The sequence below is a fragment of the Sinocyclocheilus anshuiensis genome, unplaced genomic scaffold (genome assembly GCF_001515605.1).
Source record: "Sinocyclocheilus anshuiensis isolate Anshui unplaced genomic scaffold, SAMN03320099.WGS_v1.1 scaffold442, whole genome shotgun sequence".
Lineage (NCBI taxonomy): Eukaryota > Metazoa > Chordata > Actinopteri > Cypriniformes > Cyprinidae > Sinocyclocheilus > Sinocyclocheilus anshuiensis.
In genome coordinates this window covers 1,689,194-1,712,251 of record NW_015542354.1, presented here as the reverse complement: position 1 = coordinate 1,712,251, position 23,058 = coordinate 1,689,194, and the positions used below count along the sequence as shown (strand labels likewise).

The window sequence follows — 23,058 nt, the reverse complement described above, 5'->3', positions numbered from 1 at the left end:
TTGATGTTAGTGATGTTATTGTTTTACTTCTGCTTTTGACACACAGTATTATAATATTAAATTGTATTGTAATACTACATTTATTAAAAGCATAATATGTATTATTATTATTATTGTTGTTGTTGTTATGCAATGTGAATTTTGGATATTAAATGCAAAAACGGTCTAAATTCATGGTCTCAAAATGGTCAGGAGGAAGAGCTAAGATTGAATGGTTGTAAAAGTATAGAAATTATACAAATAATACGTTAAATAAATTACTTATATAAGCTGCTTACTCACTTATATATATATATATATATATATAAGATTTGTACAGTTGTGCCTCCAGTTTTCCAATCCTGTGCATCTGTTTGTTTATAGACAGAACTCCTCTGGGTGAATGCTTAGGAATTCAAATGGATGAGCTGGTGAGTGAGTTTGCTTGTGTTCACTAAGGGTATAACTCTACAAATAACTGTCATTTAACTAAAGAAAGCGGCTTTAGTTGATCTGAGGTGTAGAATGATGGTCCATTTACACACAGATTTTTTTATCTTGGAGATAAAGAAATCTGTGTGTAAATGGACCATCATTCTACACCTCAGATCAACTAAAGCCGCTTTCTTTAGTTAAATGACAGTTATTTGTAGAGTTATACCCTTAGTGAACACAAGCAAACTCACTCACCAGCTCATCCATTTGAATTCCTAAGCATTCACCCAGAGGAGTTCTGTCTATAAACAAACAGATGCACAGGATTGGAAAACTGGAGGCACAACTGTACAAATCTCTGCCAGCCCCAGTCTCAACACAGCGGTTGGGGTTTTCATTAGAAGTTTAAAGTTACTTGCTTCTCTGTTTATGTTGGTTATGACAGACCGTGGTAGGGTTTGGGTGGGAGTGTAGAAGAGGAGTGTGTTTTAGAGGCTTCCTTTGTGTATTTGTGTGTGCATGCCTTTTATATTTGTGTGTGCACATAGATATGTGGAGGGGGATCTTTGTGCGTGTGTCTGCACTTTTTGTCTGCTGTCAACAAACTCCCTTGTTACTGTGATTATATTCATCCTCGTGTCCTTCACACACAGGGTGAATTTATATGTATAAAAACACTCAATTGAATAAAAACACTCAAAGATTCCGGATCTTTATCATGAGCACCTACATCCGACCCAGAAATAGACTAGCTAGATATTCAAATTCATTTACAATTCTATTGCTGAAATTCTGTAACATTGCAGATATTTTATTGAGTGTTTATTATTAAAAAAGCTGACTGAGTGATTGTCAAACATTATTCAGTATCAACAGTACTATTCCCTTTATTATTGTTCCATGCATAGGCTAATATGATTCAGAATAATAACTTCAAGGTGTTTTTGGCATACTAAACCTTTAAACATGGACTAAACCAATGTCTGTAATTACCCGGACCTTTAAAAGACATCCAATAAAAATCCTCCAGATCTATATATCCATTCAAATGAAATCATTTCCTCTCTTCAAATGCCCTGTCAATGTCTTCTTGTTATCTGGGCCAGACATCAGCGCAAAAGGAAGCTATGCACATCAGTCTCTGTTATCAAATGCTTTATTCTACAGCAAGCTGTCCATCTGGAGATGCTATCAAATTAGACACTGGTCTAGAAGCTCCTCATTGTCTTCACTGATTCCACAATGCGTTCAAAGCCTTCCAGAGCTCAAACAGCAGCTAATGTTCCTGAACAGCTGCCTTCATTCTGCTGTCCGAGAAGGGACTGACCCAGAATGAATGCTTTTCATATGTGCTGATCATTGTCTTCGTGTCCACATCCCTAAAGCCCACTTACGCTGTCTCCCGAGGGGGGAAGCCATTTTGGCAATTATCCCCCTTCCTCTAGTATCGAATGGAGACCGGGGTCATGGGTTAATTTGAATGGGCTGAGCTGAATGTCAAGTTGTGCTGTAACATCGAGCTATGAGGAGCTATCACTGATGATTAATGATTACGGGAAATTAGAGAGTATTTGATGTGGTTCGGAGAACGTCTGATCTGTCAGCGTTATGCAGACAGTTACGTGGAAATACACAAATCTTTCAGCTGTCTCAATATCCTGTTTGACTGCCATTGATTTGTCATTTGATCTTCAGTCCATGCTTCACTCGATCTTAACCTTTTTTCCCAGGCTCCAATAGTTAGTTTTAGAAGTATAGTTTTAGTACTTCATAATATAGAAGTGTAGTACATAATTATAAAGTAAAGAAATTGGGTCAATGGCGTGACATTCATTTTTTTCTGTTCCATTCATTTGTTCAAAAATACAATAAAAATGCAATTTGTGCTTACAGTAACTTGAATACACATTTAAGAATGATCATGACTTTTATAAAGGGTGATGCAACTATCCTCATTAAGGACATTTTTTTAAGAAGAAAACCTTATTACCTGCCAAATCAGAGTCATATGGAGTGACCAACAAAGTCTTGTGGTCTAACCAACATGAAGAAAATTAAGAAAAAATAAACTTAGGCAATTAATAAGGTCAATATGTCTCCTAAAATATCAGGTAATTTGATGGTTTTATGATGGTTAATTCAGGTTGTACAATTGTAATGATAAAAATGTAATGATATTTATAAATTGATAGAAATTGATCTAAATTGAATTCCTGATATTTGTTTAAAAGTCTTTTTACCTTAGATAATATAGTTATGTGTTTGTTTGTTTGTTTATTTATTTATTTTTATGCGTTCATGTGTGTTAGGTGTGTCATGTGTTAGGAGAATCTATTATTACTTTTTATTTGATGGTTACACCACATGATAAATAAATAAACACACACACACACACACACACACACACATATATATATTTATTATCATGTATGCTCTTATACGTCATTGACCCAATACCAGTTATTATATGAGAATATGTTTGTGCAGTTCAGATGTGAGCACATGCATAACGTGCATGTGAACAAACCATGCTTATGCTGCTGACTAGTCCATTGATGGCGCAATCCTGTGCTCTGCCAATCAAATATGCTGCATATAAGCTAGTGTTATTCAGATAAGCCAAACTCTTTTACAATTCCTGACACGCTACAGAACATTCCGAGATCTGCTATGCAAACAAGTTTGTGATTCCAGGTGCCGATGAGTGATTTCTGCCGTTTCTGTGCTCGGGTGCCCTGGCTAGTCTTCTTAATAAGGGAGGGGACCTGTTCTGGTTTATGAGCAATTTTACATTGCCGTAGTCAGGGCGGTGTTTTTAAATAAGAGCAATGCCTTCATAATAGGACATTTCCTTTTTAAAGTCTCTCTGCTCAGCAGGGGCACATTAAAATAACGAAATTCAAATGAGGCTGTCTGATGTGACTGGTGATTACAGCATTCTGACACGCAATTCCATCTGTCTCTTCTGTCCGCAGAATAATGGATCCCTTGGATGGTGTCAGAGCCATAAACAGTGTGCAAAGGTAATTTCTGTCAAAATTACACAGCATTTCACAGCAGCTTGACATAAAAGCCAACACAGATCTGTCACTGTAAAACATTGGTATGCCTGCGCACCTCCTGTAATGACATCATACATCATCGTAAAAGCTACTGTATTTGTCAGCTACCGCCTTGGACTATTATATCTGTGCTAGTTGGTTGTCGTACAGAAATGAGATTATGATTCACTAGCAAAGCTATAGTTCACGTCTGTAATGAGACTGATACAAATGGAGTCGAAAGGCTATGTGTTTTGATTCGCGTTATATACAGCTGGTGTTATTTTCCTTTTTCACTTCAAGGCGAAATGCTAATTTCAGTAAAGAACTCAACCCACTTTTCTTAATGAGGACATTAACATGCTCTAGCAGCCTAGTCATTAAATAACAATAATATGCCGGTAGCACGGGGGGAATAGAGCTGACATGTTGCCAATGCAGATTTTCCACACATTTCACTGTGGTATTATGTAAAGCTCCTTTTGATGTATTGTTAAAGAGGAGGGCCGCTTTCCTTTCAATGCTCTGCGCTTGCATTCCTTTACATATCAACCAGCTATTGCAGTCCGAACAATGCCACACAGAAAACCTTCTTGAATGTACATCTGGATGTTTTAAAAAATTTCGAAACAGTTCATGATTGTGCATGTTACAGTTAAGTGCCTAAGCAGACTTTTCATGGCTTGAGGGGCGGCTTTAAGGATTTGAGATCTTTAATGCATTGATGTATGTGTGCATATGGTTGGAAAGAGTGCAGCACGTGTATTCATATCACCCTCGGGGTAAGTTCACTGGAACAGCCAGGGTTCTGACCTCTCTTCTACGATCCATGAAAACATTTGGCCAACTGGTTCATGGATTTTTACTGCGTTCTCCAGAGAGTTTCTTCCATTGGATTCAAACGAGGACAATGCCTTTTAAACTTTTTCTGCTCATTATACAGGATCCACAGTCAGTCAGAAGCCCAAATGCTTCATGACAGTGTGCTTTTGAAACCCTATGTGTCTCAAATAATGTGGTTAGTTTTGTGATTATGAGAAGAGATGTACAAAACTACGTATTTTCTTATTTTGCGGGTTGTCTGAGTGCACAGACTTTCAGTTGGGTAACTTATATAACTTACACTCATATGTTTTTGGATAATGATTCTTATTATTATCAATGTTAAGAAACCCACTTAATATTTTTGTGGAAACCACATGCACTACTATTCAAAAGTTTATGGTAAGATTAAAAAAAAAAAGAAAAAAAAAAACTAAAAATTTGATTGAGTAATAAATTGAAATTGATTACTCAATCAAATTTTGAGTATTTTTTCTCCTTTTTTTTTTTTAAATCTTACCACAAACTTTTGAATAGTAGTGCATCACTATTTCCACAAAATATGAAGAAGATACATCAATAATAATAAGAAATGTTTCTTGAGCAGCAAATAAGCATAATTATTTCTGAAGGATCATGTGACACTTATTTATGAGTCTCTGTGCACGATAAGTTTGAGTTTTTTGCATAACATTGATGGTTTGCTCTGGAATTACAGACCTAATTCACTTCCACTGGCTTTTATGCCACATTCAGGTGAATAGGCCTCTAAAAGTGTTTAAATCTCACTACAAAGTGTGCACGTCTGATTAAAGAGCTGTATCATATCACTGCATACAGACACAAAGCAGACTGCAGCTTTTGTTTTCCTGACCTTGTTTCCCGCTTCATTCCAGAACTAGCATTTGCATTCAGCCTGTGTACACAAACAAGCATTAATACTCCTAATAGAGTGTTTACAAACTAGACTTGTGCTTCAAAATCCTGCCTCAGACATTAGATCAGGGGTGCCCAAACTCGGTCCTGGAGGGCCGGTGTCCTGCAGAGTTTAGCTCCAACTTGCCTCAACACACCTGCTGGTAAGTTTCTAGTATGCCTATAAGAGCTTGATTAGCTGGTTCAGGTGTGTTTAATTGGGGTTGGAGCTAAACTCTGCAGGACACCGGCCCTCCAGGACCGAGTTTGGGCACCCCTGCATTAGATGTTCCTGCTCAGAAGCTAGTTTGTTAACTTGCTTCTTGCCTAGAATTGACCTAGTGGTCTCCTCTCATCAGCTTTTGAATTATAATAACTATACTCAGACAGCGCTTGACCAGCTCTCCACTGAAGTACTCTTCAAAGCGATTAGCGTGCTATAACTACATACAGCAATTCCTCCAATTCAAACGACAAATGTTAAAGTACACAGATGGCCCTCAAATCGAAGATCTGCTCTTGAAAGTTATTATGCTTCCGCAGCAAGTGGCCTTTAGGCATTTGGTATTCAAATGCCACCGAAATAATTTGTGTGCCTTGACAATTCTCTTACCCTCCAGTCTAATCGCTGGTTCAAGTATTAATGCTGCAGCATCAATGCAATTGCAAAACCGAGAGTGCAAGCAATTTTCATGACATGGGCAAGATTTCAATTACAGTTGCTCTACATAATTTGCTGAGGCTGGCAAAGTGAGCGTCTCAGTGCTAGTTTAAACAAGGACTGGAGCCTTCTTTTGTAACTGCAATTTGGCCGAATGTTTGCCACAGACATGGCTGGGATTCTCACATTCCATCCTAGCATTAAACACCCAAAGCAAGCATCGTCCAAACTCACTTATAGAGGGCGCCATGTCAGATTTTTCAATTTTATTCAAAAGAGACAGGTCTTATTTTTCACCTAATGCTAAAAAGTACAAAACTTGTCTGGGTTTGTTCAAGGGCAATGCATCTTAGCTGAACTGGAACTCACCCAAGGCTTCTCCTCAGCTCGATCTCTATGTCCGCAGCTCCTAAATAACCTTTATTTTGTACGGTAGAAGGGAATGCTTGATTTGAGACTGAAATGGGGCGGAAAACTAACTGGCGCTAGGCTACAATAAAGACACTGGGAGCGAACGCTTTCATGGAGATTACAGGTGCCTCACGGACAAAAGCGTAGTGGGTTTGGCACAAGCCAAAAGGTGGCTTTAGAAAGGTGAAAGCCATTTAAACCCAGCATTGCAGGATTGGAATACTTTAAGTGATTTATAGCTTAGATCTGTGCTGTGCTTTTTCCACCAACATGCAATGCATCATAAAGGGCCACTACACAAAGGGAATGAGCCATTGAGTGCTGTATTTGAGAGACTGATAAATGAGACTAGGGTTGTGAATGTGGCGATCCTCAGAACAAGCTATTGTTTACAGTGGTTTAGGTTTAAGGGTGAGGGTGAATGAGATTGTAGTTTATAAAGAGGCCAATGAATCTACTTGTCATATGAGGTATGAATAATATCTGATCAATTATAAAGTGTGTGGGTAGGAGGTAATTTTCTTGCATCGACATCAGCAGCATTGCACAAAAATGCATTACCTGCAGAGTATTGAGCGAGGAGACGTAGATGTTTATCAAATACTGCATTATATATCGCATATAGTGCTGCAGAATCAATGTAATGAATAAGACTCAACAGTTTTTATCTGATAGAAGTATAATAAGTTTAAAAATCATGTTAATAATTTATGTGTGGATCAAATAACATGTCCATGATAAAGAAAAGGGATAATCATCATCATTAAATTCTTTAAATGAGACAATTTTCTTTATTATTATATTTATTCTTAATTATTATTATATTGGGAAAAATAAATTGGTTGTAATTGCAACTTCAATATCAAGTATAAAGCAGCTTTACAGGAAACAATACAGTGTCATGATTTGAAATCAGTCTAATTCACTTGTTCTCATTCAATAGTATAAAGTACTTTTTATAAAAATAAAAAAAATATTAATGAATAGATCTGGACATGAAAATAAGGGCCATTGATCTCTGTAACTCCAGTCATTTCATACTAATTGGCTTGTGTTTTACACTTATTGCAAATGATAAACATGCAGTAAACGTTAGTACTGCATAAGGTCTAGACTGTAAATTAAACTTTAATTATGCAATGCTTGAAATGTCATGTTTTATTTCATGTGGCATAATGTGGTGTGCATGATTAATTGATATTTGCACGCATGGGAAACAGAAGCAGGCAAAGCTGAATTCTCTCAGCTGCACAGGCGACTCTGAGACAGCGTTTCGTGTGTTGGAGCACACAAGCTCCAGGCGATCTCAGCAGGGCTCTGGCCGCTCTGAGCTCCATAAAACTGCCTCCTCTGCTGCCTCTAACTGCCCCTGTGCCGCTCCCATTATTCATAGTTTCCGATGACCGCGCCACCCGAGCCCAAGCAGTCTTTAAAAGGTGTGCATTTTTACTGCCCTCCCAGATAAATGTGTTTCCCACTCTCATTCTCACTCAGAAACATCGCCCCAGGATAACATCGGTTCCCTCTGACACAAACACAGATATATTAACAATTTACACAGGCATGCACACACCAACATACACACACCTTATCGTTTCCTCCTGATACTAAATCCCTGGATTAACAAGCATTTTAATGTGAAACTCTCTCTAACTGACATCTGCAGAATCTTTCCTTCGGAAGGAAGTGTACGTTTTCCCAAGGTGGTGGTAAAGGTCCATTCATGCTGTTCTGAAAATGTGACCATTGGAGTAAAGACGGCTACTAGATCAGCGTAATGTGTAATGTTCACATCTCGTTCCCAGCATGCTCCTGCAGAGCAATGTTTAGCCCCAGCGCCATAGTGACTGCTGTGTCTCATCGTGGCATGAAATTGGAAATGTGAATTCCCCAGAGGCAGCCACGCTCACTCATGCAGGAAGTGAAGTGTCAAATTTATGGAAAGGAGAATAGAAGATGAGAGAGCGAGTGAAGGAGAAAGAGCAAAGGAGAGAGGCAGGTATAGACATCGAAATGAAAGAATTTTGGCATGTGATTTAAATGCTGAATGCAAATGTCAGTGATCGGAAAACGTTCAGGGATCTCTCTGCTGACACTTCCAAGTTGCTGAGAAGGTAATGACAGACTTCAAACACCTACGAAATGATGTATGATCAAAAACAACAAAAAATGATATAAGAACCTTTGTGTGAATGATTTGCGAACTATAAAAATGCTGACTGCGAATCAGATCAGCAGCAACAAATATCAGATTTTCACTACACGATTAGCACAGCCAAAAGAGTTCACGATTATGATGTTATTGCGATATCTATAGTACTTTTGGGAAAATATGCATTATGCTGTTAGTCAAATTCATCTTTAACTCCCACATTGGCAAGCTAACTTTTGTCAGATGTGGGTAGATTAACTTGTTTTTGTCTGTCATCTCCTCCAACATAATTTTGTGTGGCAGTTGTAACTACACATTGCATCTATTTCTTATTTCTGTTTCGGAGTGTCATCCAATTACAAGTGATGGTTTATTTATGGTATTAGTGTGTAATATTACCATGATATCAATATATATTTTTTAAATATCCTGGTTATTGTCACAAGCGGTATATTGTGATACCCCTGCACAGAGTAAATGCTTTTGACTTTAACATATTTGACTGTGATTGTATGAAAAATAGTAATACCAGAGTCATTCGAAACTGCTTCCTGATACTCAGACCTCTGCTGTCTGTTCACAGTGCCTGGAGCCATGCAAAGACTCCTGGGAGTTGAAAGACGGACCTTGTCGAGATTTATGTGAGGTACAGACCGCAGCATTCTTAACAGATCTAGTAGTTTCTGGGATGTGCTCTCAACAAGAAAGAAAAAAAAACCTGACACAAATGGCTGACCTTGGTGTTCTGGTTTTCCAAATATTAATCCTCTATTGTTTTTCCTGACAGACTTGGCTACCGTTTAAGTGGTCTCCCATTGTTCAACATGATAATGTTTTGCTCTGATCTTCTTTTGAAACAGTCTGAGAATTTATTTGATCATTTCTCTTTGGTCTTGAATCCTGTTATTGTGGCGTTTCTCTACAATTTAAAACTCTTGGCTTAGTAACATCTAGCTTTTCCTGTTTCTTTGGCCATGAATGCACTGTTGAGGGCAATGGGGACTTAAAACAATGAATATTAGTTCTTTCATTTGCCAGTATTGATCAGGACCTTCATCCATCATTTTAGACTTGTATAAGATTAAGCAACATGAAATCCACTCATTCACAACGCATGTAAATCTTGTAATCATCTTGTGTTGAACATAGTGCCAAAAACAAGAAAATCCATTCCCAAAGCCAGCTGAAAAACAATACACCTTTCATATAGATTTAAACTGCATGTGAAAGTCTACATTTTTTATGTAGAACCTATCTTAGACCATTTTTTTTTCTCTGAAAACATTTTCAGTAATATAATTTTCAATAATTACATTTCCAATATAAGATGGGATAGGCTCCAGAATCTCTATGGCCGTACATAGAACAAGCTGTTTGGAAAATAAATTAATGGATGAATATTATATTATGTTATGTTATGTTATATGTTATGTTATGTTATGTTATGTTATGTTATGTTATGCTATGCTATGTTATGTTATGTTATGTTACCTTTCCCGCAATAATATAAGTTAAATTAATGTAAGTTAATATATAAGCCGTAGACACACAGGTTATATGTATTACTGAAATGAACTTTTCCACGACATTCTAATTTATTGAGATGCACCTGTACATGCATGCATATGGTGTGACTGAATGGGACTCAAAGTGTGCAGAATCCAAAATCCATAGACAAATTAATGTCACATAAATTAATTGCTAGGTTGTAAGACTGTGATATGCAGGTGTTAAAGTTTGGTCCTGTACACTATGACATCTCCTCAGCACGCATTTCCCAAGCGTCATGGCGAGTGTGTGACGAGCTGTGAGTTCCTGCGATCAGTGATGGTGGTGAAACAGGGTGACTGTCCTGCGCCGGAGAGAGCCAGTGGCTTTGCAGCTGCCTGTGTGGAGGGATGTGAGGAAGATGGAGAGTGTTCAGCCCAGAAGAAATGCTGCCCAAATGGCTGTGGACACACATGCCAGTCCCCTAAGAACCTCTACAGGGGTAAGACCTGCTACTGAACCTGATGATAGATAGCTGACTTAACCCAGTTATCACTTAGATTTGAATCCCAGCTGTGGACGATACCATTAAACTTGTACCTTTTTGCATTTTATCCCTGCTATCTGGAGCGAATAGCTGTTACAGGAATAGTTCACCCAAAAATTTAAATTGGCTGAAAATTTAATCACTATTGGGCCATCTGAGATGTAGATGACTTTATTTCTTCATGGAAACAGATTTGGAGAAAATTAGCATTACATCACTTACTCACCAATAGATCCTCTGTTGTGAATGGGTGCCGTCAGAATGAGAGTTTAAACAGCTGATAAAAACATCACAATAATTAACAAATAATCCAAAAGGAGTCAAAAATGGAGTCAAAAACTTTCAGAACCACTGATATAACTCTTTAACATCTGATTTATCATTTTTCTTACAAATTAAAAAAGTGTTCTGTTTCAAAATGTAAGAAATTTGCTGAAAATAACCATAATTGGATTTTTGGAAAACATGCAGATTGGATTATCATGTGCCATATATCCTTTGAAGGGTCACAGCAGATAGAAAACAACAAGCATATTTGTTGTGCAAACTAAAGCAAGTATGAATATATTGTTCCTGATAGACTACTGGATGTTATAAAGGCATGTCCAGATTGTTCTTTCTCAGGTTGAGATTTGCTGTTCTTCTTTACCTTCAGGTGCTCCTCTGAAGCCCAGGAAGGAGCTGGTCTTTGAGGAGCTGGAGTCTGGAGTGTTGGAAGTGCGCTGGTCCTCCAAGTTCAATGTGTCAGCGGAGCCGGTGCTAAATGTTCTGCAGAGGAGGTGGAACTACGGCATCCACCCCAGTGAGGATGGAGCAACTGAGTGGCAAGTGGTGGCTAGAGTAAGTGTGTGTGTATGTGTGTTACATGGTCTTCAATAAAGGATGCTAGGAGGTCCACTACCATACTGCACGAGATTTGAAAATTATGGTTTAATTTTTCAGTACATTTCTGTGAAAAATATGCATTACACAAAATATACATCACATAAAATTACAATTCATTTATCACATGTAACTATATATTTAAAATAATTTATAATGCAAATAATAAAACATTTACCAGAACAACATATGGTAACAAACATAAAATGAAATTCTTAACTTCCCTTGGGATCCTTGCAATATTTCAGTATATATTCAGTCATCTTTTTAATGTAATTTCCTTCAGTCATTTATATGCTCCCTCCTACACTCATTCATCTGTGCTTCTGTACTGTAGACATCAGAAGAGCGTGTGTGGCTGACGGACATCCGGCCCGGTCGCTGGTACCAGTTCAGAGTGGCAGCGGTCAATGTTCATGGAACCAGAGGATACACCACACCCAGCAGACACTTCAGATCCTCTAAAGGTGAGAACTAGAAACTGTAATCTAATGGCATCCTATTAGGATCTACTTTAGCATAATAAATAACAATAATCATTTATATAATGCATGTTATCCTTTCTCATGTTATTTAGATTTGATATTATTATCTGAAATGCCTGCACTGTAACCTTTTGCTAATTTTTATTCCCCCTTATTTCACCCTCTCTCAGATCCTGCCCCTCCCCCGGCACCGTCTGAACTTCATGTCAGTGACATGACCTTTGGTGCAGATCGCTCTGTGTCTGTCCGCCTCAGCTGGAGCATGTCTGCAGATTTAGACATCCCTGTTAACCACTACAAACTCTCCTGGAGCTGTTCTGACCATACTATGCCATCCAAACTCAAGAGGAGACAGACTACAAATGGGGTAATTCATCTGGTCTGCCCACACACTCCCTCTCTGGCCAGTCGCGTTTTCTCTCGGCATTTTACGCTTTCATTTTCTCATATATTGGATTGTTCCCAAAACCCCTCAAGGGTTAAGCTTCCCAGCCCCTTCTTTCAGCAAGCCACAACAAATTAGAAATCTTAGTGCAAATAAGTGCAAGATAAACAACTCAGGATTGGGCCTTTGATCACACCAAGCCCTATTTTCAAGGGCTTCAGACACCAAACTAGGGTGGTACAGTATTGCATCACCACTCTTGGCAAATGCAAACATTTCTGGGCTCCATTTGATACACAGCCAAAAACAGCATATCAATTCTAGTTGTGCTTGAGAAAAGGAAATCTCTCAATAACAGCTGAATTGTTTTTCTTTCAATGAGATCATGTTGAAGAGTTTATTTTTTCCTTCTTTAGGAATCCAAGAGATGGCAGTTGATTCATATTTGCATTTGAGGGCTCTGTCAGTTGAGGGACATGGAAATTTCCTCAGAAAATGACATTTTTTAAATAGCTGCTGAGTGAATGCGGACGAATGTAAACCACGCTCCTTTTACTGTTTGGCTCTGCAAGATGATAGGAAAAAAATATGCTGCAAATTGATTTTAAACAGATTACTCTAGTGCACAGTGATTATAAGATTACAACCAATTCTGATAACTTCACAGTTCTTTTCTGGCGTACTCTATTACTGTGATTTATGTGATTAATAGTATTATTAATATTAAACTGTAACTCAGCTACAGTATTAGATCTCATGTTATTGGACTAAAGCAAGACCAAAGTTATTGGACTTGATTTTGGAGATTTTTAAATTGGTATGATACATTTTTAGAATAGTTTTATTATCTACAAAAGTTGTACATTATACACTAACATTAAAGTATTTTTGAGGTCAGCATGTTTCTTTTTTGAAAGAAGATTCTTATGTAATAATAATAATAGTTTCCACTGAATACTTGTGTGACACATTAATGCTAATTTGATGCTGCCAGAATTTGACTGAGCAGCAGGCCCATAAATTAAAATGAGTAAATTATTATTATTTTTTTTTCTTCAAAGAGCTGTTCACTGAAAGGTTCTTTGGATTCTTCTATGGAATCACTGCAAACATTCCTTTTGGAACATTTATTTTTAAGCAGTTTTCTTTTATTTGGCCTAACTTTGTGTTTATAGTCAGTTATCCCTGTTGAAAAAAACAGCATATGCTGGTTAGGTATGTTTTGAAGCATGGGTGCTGGTTTGAGCTGGTTTAAGCTGGTCCTTAGCTGGTCATGAGCTGGTTTAAGCTGGTTCTTAGCTGGTCATGTGCTGGTCCTAAGCACATAACCAGCTGTAACCAGCTCATGACCAGCTAAGAACCAATTTAAACCAGCTCAAACCAGCAGCCATGCTTCGAAACATACATAACCAGCATATGCTGGATTTTTCAACAGGGATACTTTCAGATGGCATATTAAAGCTTCTTAAATTATCCAGGCAGACCAATAAGCAATAAGGGGTTTTCTCTTTTTTCTTGTCAGTATGTTTATTTGATTAATATTCCCTTATCTCACATGCAAATGTAGTCCAAAGATAAATTGTTCCCAATACTGGCCATTAAACCAGCTGAAGTTGATTCTGGATCTGCTCCAGAAGAGCATGTACTTTGCATGCACTTTTTGTGATTGGGGTCCACCAAGGATTAACAAATAAAATATTTTTCACATGCATAAGGTGCTGTTTTGTATGGCCCTCCACCTAAAATGAGATTATTGGGTAGTTAAAAATTCTACATGGATTTACCTTCCATTTCCATTCGTTCTCTCTTTCTTTTGTTTTGGATTTGGATTGCTGTGACTATACTAATCCTTGCCTGTGGGTTTTGCATGTGTGTGTGTGCAGGACTCTACCTATGCTGAGCTGGATGACTTGAGAGAGAACAGGAGTTACACTGTGGAGTTGCAGGCGGTTTCATACTGGGGTCAGGTCCCTCTCAAGAGCTCCAAGGCCATTTTTCAGTTTACTACAAGCCAAAGACAATCTGGTACAAAACTATTTAATTGCTGTACGTTTCTTTGCTTGATACATAACAGCTCTCATTTGGGTGTTGTGAAATACAGTGAAAACAGCTGTAAATGTTTTCCATTTGTAACGTTATACTTTTTCCCCATATTTGATGTCATGCAGATTTGGAACCCACAGACAGTCCGGTCTTTATAAAACCCCAGTCAGATCTATTAGACGTGGGCACTCCGTTCTATCAAGATGGACAGCTTCAGGTCCGGGTCTACTGGAAAAAGAATGGTATGACATACACAATAGACCACATCTTTCATCTGTGAATCAGTCCTGTTCCTGTCTTCCTTCCTCAAAGCTATGCTATGTAATTATGTAAACATAGTGCTAATTAAAGAGTTATATGTAATTAAATGAAGAACAATAGCTCTTTGTTTGTGATAAGAACCATTCTTGAAATAAGCGTGGAGCTGTTTGTGTGCCAACATGAGCAGATGAGGCATGTCTCAGCCTAACTTCGCATGCAGCAAATTACATTTAAACCGTTTCGTTCTGTCAACGAGTGATGAGATAATCCCACATTAAACTCACAAGCTGGTCCTCCAAGTTCAATGTGTCAGCGGAGCCGGTGCTGAATGTTCTGCAGAGGAGGTGGAACTACGGCATCCACCCCAGTGAGGATGGAGCAACTGAGTGGCAAGTGGTGGCTAGAGTAAGTGTGTGTGTATGTGTGTTACATGGTCTTCAATAAAGGATGCTAGGAGGTCCACTACCATACTGCACGAGATTTGAAAATTATGGTTTAATTTTTCAGTACATTTCTGTGAAAAATATGCATTACACAAAATATACATCACATAAAATTACAATTCATTTATCACATGTAACTATATATTTAAAATAATTTATAATGCAAATAATAAAACATTTACCAGAACAACATATGGTAACAAACATAAAATGAAATTCTTAACTTCCCTTGGGATCCTTGCAATATTTCAGTATATATTCAGTCATCTTTTTAATGTAATTTCCTTCAGTCATTTATATGCTCCCTCCTACACTCATTCATCTGTGCTTCTGTACTGTAGACATCAGAAGAGCGTGTGTGGCTGACGGACATCCGGCCCGGTCGCTGGTACCAGTTCAGAGTGGCAGCGGTCAATGTTCATGGAACCAGAGGATACACCACACCCAGCAGACACTTCAGATCCTCTAAAGGTGAGAACTAGAAACTGTAATCTAATGGCATCCTATTAGGATCTACTTTAGCATAATAAATAACAATAATCATTTATATAATGCATGTTATCCTTTCTCATGTTATTTAGATTTGATATTATTATCTGAAATGCCTGCACTGTAACCTTTTGCTAATTTTTATTCCCCCTTATTTCACCCTCTCTCAGATCCTGCCCCTCCCCCGGCACCGTCTGAACTTCATGTCAGTGACATGACCTTTGGTGCAGATCGCTCTGTGTCTGTCCGCCTCAGCTGGAGCATGTCTGCAGATTTAGACATCCCTGTTAACTACTACAAACTGTCCTGGAGCTGTTCTGACCATACTATACCATCCAAACTCAAGAGGAGACAGATTACAAATGGGGTAATTCATATAATCTGCCCACACACTCCCTCTCTACCAATTTGCTTTTTCTGTCAGCCTTTAATGCTTTCATTTTCTCATATATTGGATTGTTCCCAAAACCCCTCAAGGGTTAACTCCCCAGCCCCTTCTTTCAGCAAGCCACAACAAATTAGAAATCTTAGTGCAAATAAGTGCAAGATAAACAACTCAGGATTGGGCCTTTGATCACACCAAGCTCTATTTTCAAGGGCTTCAGACACCAAATTAGGGTGGTACAGCATTGCATCACCACTCTTGGCAAATGCAAACATTTCTGGGCTCCATTTGATACACAGCCAAAAACAGCATATCAATTCTAGTTGTGCTTGAGAAAAGGAAATCTCTCAATAACAGCTGAATTGTTTTTCTTTCAATGAGATCATGTTGAAGAGTTTATTTTTTCCTTCTTTAGGAATCCAAGAGATGGCAGTTGATTCATATTTGCATTTGAGGGCTCTGTCAGTTGAGGGACATGGAAATTTCCTCAGAAAATGACATTTTTTAAATAGCTGCTGAGTGAATGCGGACGAATGTAAACCACGCTCCTTTTACTGTTTGGCTCTGCAAGATGATAGGAAAAAAATATGCTGCAAATTGATTTTAAACAGATTACTCTAGTGCACAGTGATTATAAGATTACAACCAATTCTGATAACTTCACAGTTCTTTTCTGGCGTACTCTATTACTGTGATTTATGTGATTAATAGTATTATTAATATTAAACTGTAACTCAGCTACAGTATTAGATCTCATGTTATTGGACTAAAGCAAGACCAAAGTTATTGGACTTGATTTTGGAGATTTTTAAATTGGTATGATACATTTTTAGAATAGTTTTATTATCTACAAAAGTTGTACATTATACACTAACATTAAAGTATTTTTGAGGTCAGCATGTTTCTTTTTTGAAAGAAGATTCTTATGTAATAATAATAATAGTTTCCACTGAATACTTGTGTGACACATTAATGCTAATTTGATGCTGCCAGAATTTGACTGAGCAGCAGGCCCATAAATTAAAATGAGTAAATTATTATTATTTTTTTTTCTTCAAAGAGCTGTTCACTGAAAGGTTCTTTGGATTCTTCTATGGAATCACTGCAAACATTCCTTTTGGAACATTTATTTTTAAGCAGTTTTCTTTTATTTGGCCTAACTTTGTGTTTATAGTCAGTTATCCCTGTTGAAAAAAACAGCATATGCTGGTTAGGTATGTTTTGAAGCATGGGTGCTGGTTTGAGCTGGTTTAAGCTGGTCCTTAGCTGGTCATGAGCTGGTTTAAGCTGGTTCTTAGCTGGTCATGTGCTGGTCCTAAGCACATAACCAGCTGTAACCAGCTCATGACCAGCTAAGAACCAATTTAAACCAGCTCAAACCAGCAGCCATGCTTCGAAACATACATAACCAGCATATGCTGGATTTTTCAACAGGGATACTTTCAGATGGCATATTAAAGCTTCTTAAATTATCCAGGCAGACCAATAAGCAATAAGGGGTTTTCTCTTTTTTCTTGTCAGTATGTTTATTTGATTAATATTCCCTTATCTCACATGCAAATGTAGTCCAAAGATAAATTGTTCCCAATACTGGCCATTAAACCAGCTGAAGTTGATTCTGGATCTGCTCCAGAAGAGCATGTACTTTGCATGCACTTTTTGTGATTGGGGTCCACCAAGGATTAACAAATAAAATATTTTTCACATGCATAAGGTGCTGTTTTGTATGGCCCTCCACCTAAAATGAGATTATTGGGTAGTTAAAAATTCTACATGGATTTACCTTCCATTTCCATTCGTTCTCTCTTTCTTTTGTTTTGGATTTGGATTGCTGTGACTATACTAATCCTTGCCTGTGGGTTTTGCATGTGTGTGTGTGCAGGACTCTACCTATGCTGAGCTGGATGACTTGAGAGAGAACAGGAGTTACACTGTGGAGTTGCAGGCGGTTTCATACTGGGGTCAGGTCCCTCTCAAGAGCTCCAAGGCCATTTTTCAGTTTACTACAAGCCAAAGACAATCTGGTACAAAACTATTTAATTGCTGTACGTTTCTTTGCTTGATACATAACAGCTCTCATTTGGGTGTTGTGAAATACAGTGAAAACAGCTGTAAATGTTTTCCATTTGTAACGTTATACTTTTTCCCCATATTTGATGTCATGCAGATTTGGAACCCACAGACAGTCCGGTCTTTATAAAACCCCAGTCAGATCTATTAGACGTGGGCACTCCGTTCTATCAAGATGGACAGCTTCAGGTCCGGGTCTACTGGAAAAAGAATGGTATGACATACACAATAGACCACATCTTTCATCTGTGAATCAGTCCTGTTCCTGTCTTCCTTCCTCAAAGCTATGCTATGTAATTATGTAAACATAGTGCTAATTAAAGAGTTAAGAATCAGAATTATATGTAATTAAATGAAGAACAATAGCTCTTTGTTTGTGATAAGAACCATTCTTGAAATAAGCGTGGAGCTGTTTGTGTGCCAACATGAGCAGATGAGGCATGTCTCAGCCTAACTTCGCATGCAGCAAATTACATTTAAACCGTTTCGTTCTGTCAACGAGTGATGAGATAATCCCACATTAAACTCACAAATGAAAACTGTCACAGAAACAAAAACATTTTACTCATACCAAGCCATGTAAAATGGTGCTTGAAATCTTGTCATTGACCTTTGTTTTGAATTTCAATAACTTAAGAGTCGCACTGGCCACATGTCAAATCCCTTAATCTCTCTAATGCGTGTCCAGCGGATTTATCTCATACTGATCTGTCAGGCACATTATCAAGATTGCTTTGCTTTGCATATTTTGCACTGTTTTGCATATTTTCTGGATGAATAAAAAGCAGGGATCTCTACAGGGCGTATCACTGGTTTGAATAGATCATTACTGATGATTATCAGTGAATATTTAACTGTTCGTTTACTGATAATGAGATTTTAAAAAAAGTTTAATAATGCAATGAAAGGCTTATCCAAGTTTTTAAATATTTATAAAAAATGTTCAGATGTGTTGAATGGGATAGTTCATACAAAGATGAACATTCTATCATCATTTAGGCCTACTAATGTTGTTTCAAACCAAGACTTTCTTTCTTCCGTGGAACACAAAAGAAGATATTTTGAAGAAATTTTTCACCGTTTTTGCTTATACATCGAAAGCCAGTGGGGTCTTAAATATCACTGATGACTTTAATTGTATTGACAAAAAAAAAAGAGAGAAAAAAAAAACATTGTTAAATATTTTCTTTGGTGTTCCAAAAAAAGAAAGAAATTCAAATAATTTTGGATGACATGGGAGTGAGTAAATGATGACATTAAATTCAAAACTTAAGAAGTTTGAATTTAAATTTTGGGGTAAATTACAATTTCAAATTGCTAATATAAAATAACTTAAGTATCAGATAAAATGTGGCCAGCCTATACAAAATTTCTGCCAGTCCATACAGTTGAAATAGTTCCAAACAAGAGCAAAGCATCAGTTTGCGTTTCACCAAGCAGCACACAGACTAAAAATCGGTCTGGAACAGCATATGTGAGTGAAGTGGAACAAAAGAAACTTACCATCCCCCACTCAGAGCCCTCCATAATCACATTCAGAATCTGGCACTTCATATTTTGCCATCTCTCCTTTTCAGATCCCACCGTGAATCGTTACCGTGTGCAGTGGTCTCCGGAATTCTGCAGTCACAATGGATCCAGAACACAGGAGAAGCTCATCACCCAGGTAACCAGTCAGGAATGTGTCTTCTATCCTCCCTACAGGTGCGAGGCCACATTCTGACAGCTCATACATAAGATGAATTTTCTGGGAGAGTGTTCCTGTGGTGTTCATTGATCATTCATGGCGCATAACTCATAATTTCATTTGGAAGCACATCCACAGAAAGATTTCTTTACTAATTCGCAGAGAAATATGAGACAAAATATTTTTAACCATCCTTAGGTTATGATTTTTATCAGTGTAATTATGTGATTTACAATGTGAGTGATTGTGTTAAAGTCTTCGACATTGAAAAAGTGGAGAATATCTTTATCAGCATGAAAATAAATCTTTACTGACATATGCAAAACATAAACTATAGATTTTCCCTTTGTGGCCCACAGCTGTGATGGATGTGGTGATAGGTGATCAGTCATCATATTTCTACTTGAATTCTTCTCAGTGGAGTTAGAACAAGGTCTCACTTTTTGCTCTCTTCTCATGTCACTGAGCAGGAGAATTTCGCCAGCCTTCCTGGACTTCAGTTCTCTTGCAAGTATAAGGTGATCATCCAGCCCGTAGGATCAAAGAGTAAAGCCCAGGCAGAAAGCACAACCTTCTACACCCCGTCCTGTGCTACCATCCAGAGCAAGAGTCCCAAACCCATCCCTTGCTCCACAGTCTCAGGTAATTCTGAGATTGAATTTCTGAGAACAAGATGACTATGTTGCTACAATTCTTTAGCGTAATTTACAAAACTGCTTTGTTTATGAGGTATGTTGGATCAAATGTGTGGGTCAATGACACGTAAGAATGCCTATAGTTAAGAAACAGAAAAATCTTTTACAAATTAGTTTGTCAAATTTCTTTATCTTCTTGCAAATGTACTCTTTGTAATAATGTAGGATTCATTGTTTAAAACACACACACACATACACACACATTACATATTTACATATTTCCTTATACCTTGAATATTTGAGTGTACACAATAATTTTTTTAAATAATTAATTATTGTTTCTGCATGTTGGGTGGATCACTTAAATTTTGTTGCCATTTTTGTAAAGAAAAAAAAAACCTAACCTAGAAATAATAATTTCTTATTAAAATAGATTATGCCAAAATTTCTTCTCAAGAGATTTACTAAAATTGGATTCATTTGGATTCAATTCAATTTGATTGAGTTCAGTTTAATTCAATTCAATTCAATTTTCATTTTGACATCAGGGCAGTTGTGACATTGTTACATATTTGACTCTATGCCCAGAAATCTCAAAATAATTTTAGTATTAAAATTCAGAAAAAAAATAGCATCACTTTTTTTTTTTTTTGAGTGTTATGCATTTAAGCCCTACATCTATTACTGGTATATGGTTTCATGTGTCTTATATGATTCTTTATGTTCTCTCAATCAGCAGTGGTTCCTCCAAAGGTCCTGGTCAAGGCAGAGAACCTGACAGCAGCGTTCTCCGTCTACATGGGGAATGTGACAGGCCTGTTCTCATGGGTGGTGGCCATGCCTCAACAGCCACAGCAGGTCACAGGATATCAGGTCACATGGGCAGAGGTCATCACAGAGAGCCGCAGAAATCATCTGCCCAACAGCCTCATATCCCAGTCTCAAATCCTGCCTCCAGTAAGTCACATTAATAATGATTGCTGGTCACAAGCATACAGTATGTTGTGTTTTGCACTGTTCACCAGCATGGGATATATTTTCGTTTTGGGCATTAGTGTGCTGGTCCAGCAGTAAGACCACCAAACCAACATACTGTAGAATTCATACAGTTCTGAGTTGAATTCAAACCATTCTAAACTCAGTTCATGCTGTTCTATTCTGGTTTCCATACATTATTTCAGAAACTAAGCCATAAATGTATTGTATGTATTGTATTCATTGTATTAATATCAAAAGTTCTTCTACAATGTAGCTATTTTTATTCTGGAGTTCTTCTACAATGTAGAGTACTATTCAAAAGTTTGGTGTTTTTAAATATATTAATTATTTTATTCAGTAAGGTCGCATTAATTGATCAAAAGTGACAATAAAGACAATTATAATGTGACAAAAGATTTTTATTTCAAATAAATACAGTCCTTTTCTATACAAATATGAAGCAGCACAACATTTTTCAATATTGGTAGTAATAATAAATGTTTCTTGAGCAGCAAATCAGCACATTAGAGTGATGTCTGAAGGATCGTATTGTAAAATATATTCAAATGGAAAAGAGTTATTTTGAATTGTAATGCTATTTCACAATATTGCTGTTTTTATGGTATTTTTGATCAAATAAACGCAGCTTTGGTGAGCATAAGTGAGCATTTAAAAAATCTTTAATCTTTCAACCCCAAAACAATATTTTGAACAATAGTGTATTTGCATTTTAATTCTTTCTCAGACTCAAATTTGAATATACTAAAATATCTTCTCTTTCTTCGCAAACAGGAGCATAATATCTTGGTAGTTTCTGGTCTTCAGTTGGCATCTCTCTACAGACTTGAGGTGCAGGTGATCACTGCAGGAGGACAAGGCCCAGCAACCTCCAGAACCTTCCAGACACCAGCTCACAGCAAGCCAGTCCTGCACTACAGTAAGTACTTAAACTTACAAGATGGCATTTGCGTACCTCCACAGCACATACTATTTTGGCATCATCATTCTTACTTACTTCACAATTTACCATTGAACATCTTTTGTGGTTTCTGTACCACACTGACCTCTCCAGTGCAAAGAACTGCAGCCCAATACTTAAATCTTAATAAGGGAGAGAAGAGGAGAAAAGTAATTCTTGTTCGTCGGAAAGAAAAGGTCAGGGGTTGTATGAGAGGTCAAATGTCATGTGCAAGTGGCCCCAGCTTTTGATGTGCAGGTCAACCAATAAATCATGTAATTGAGATACATTGCTTTTCCTCTCTTGACTCTAGTGTATATTTAACTTCGCAGAACCCAGGATTAAGAAACACCATCTAAGGTCGGTGATAGAACGGCACTGAAGACCACACTGCAATGAATCATCCTGGACCAGAAGTGACTCCTCAGGAACACAGAGAACCAGACGAACCAAAGAACAGTTAATTGCGAATCGCGTTTCAGCTTGAGCCAGTCAGCTGCCTCATAACTCAACATGGGGACCTGCTGTAATCTGAAGATCAAATTTTGATTGACGTTACGATATTTAAAGCCCCAGTAATTTCCTGTGGGGGATCAGCTTCCACAAACTAATTAGAATTGAGTATACTACAAAGACTAGGGCATCAAAAGCAAAAGCCATAGGATAAAACAAAACAAGTGCAAATACAAAAAAGGATTTGAAACTGTAACTTTGTGGTTATTTGCCTAAAAGACATGCTTTGATTTGCACCCTCCCTAAAAAACTGGTTACCCACACCCTAAGCGCTGCAAATGGAGCCTCTTTAATCCAATATTGCATGTGATGACTAATTTGGTTTGACTTGTAAATAAGCCTGTCTGACTCAATACAACTGTTTGTGGTTTTGCATGTGTTCGTTAAGCATGG

General features: G+C 37.6%; 1 protein-coding gene across 2 annotated transcripts in view; it reads left to right on the top strand.

The window, feature by feature from the left end:
* The window catches only part of LOC107691611 (anosmin-1-like), a 27,869-nt gene extending 5,024 nt beyond the window's left edge, over positions 1-22,845 (top strand). The window contains exons 2-14 of one of the 2 annotated variants that reach the window (XM_016490297.1): positions 3,390-3,437; positions 9,000-9,062; positions 10,184-10,406; positions 11,107-11,291; positions 11,671-11,800; positions 11,989-12,185; positions 14,087-14,228; positions 14,372-14,488; positions 19,472-19,560; positions 20,052-20,223; positions 20,956-21,173; positions 21,987-22,131; positions 22,485-22,845. In XM_016490297.1, the coding sequence (XP_016345783.1) occupies positions 3,390-3,437; positions 9,000-9,062; positions 10,184-10,406; positions 11,107-11,291; positions 11,671-11,800; positions 11,989-12,185; positions 14,087-14,228; positions 14,372-14,488; positions 19,472-19,560; positions 20,052-20,223; positions 20,956-21,173; positions 21,987-22,131; positions 22,485-22,534 (1,779 nt within the window). In that variant the 3' untranslated portion in view covers positions 22,535-22,845. Of the gene's footprint in view, positions 1-3,389; positions 3,438-8,999; positions 9,063-10,183; positions 10,407-11,106; positions 11,292-11,670; positions 11,801-11,988; positions 12,186-14,086; positions 14,229-14,371; positions 14,489-19,471; positions 19,561-20,051; positions 20,224-20,952; positions 21,174-21,986; positions 22,132-22,484 lie in introns of both variants that reach the window. The other variant, XM_016490296.1, reaches the window with a different exon arrangement.
* The last annotated feature ends 213 nt before the right edge of the window (positions 22,846-23,058 follow it).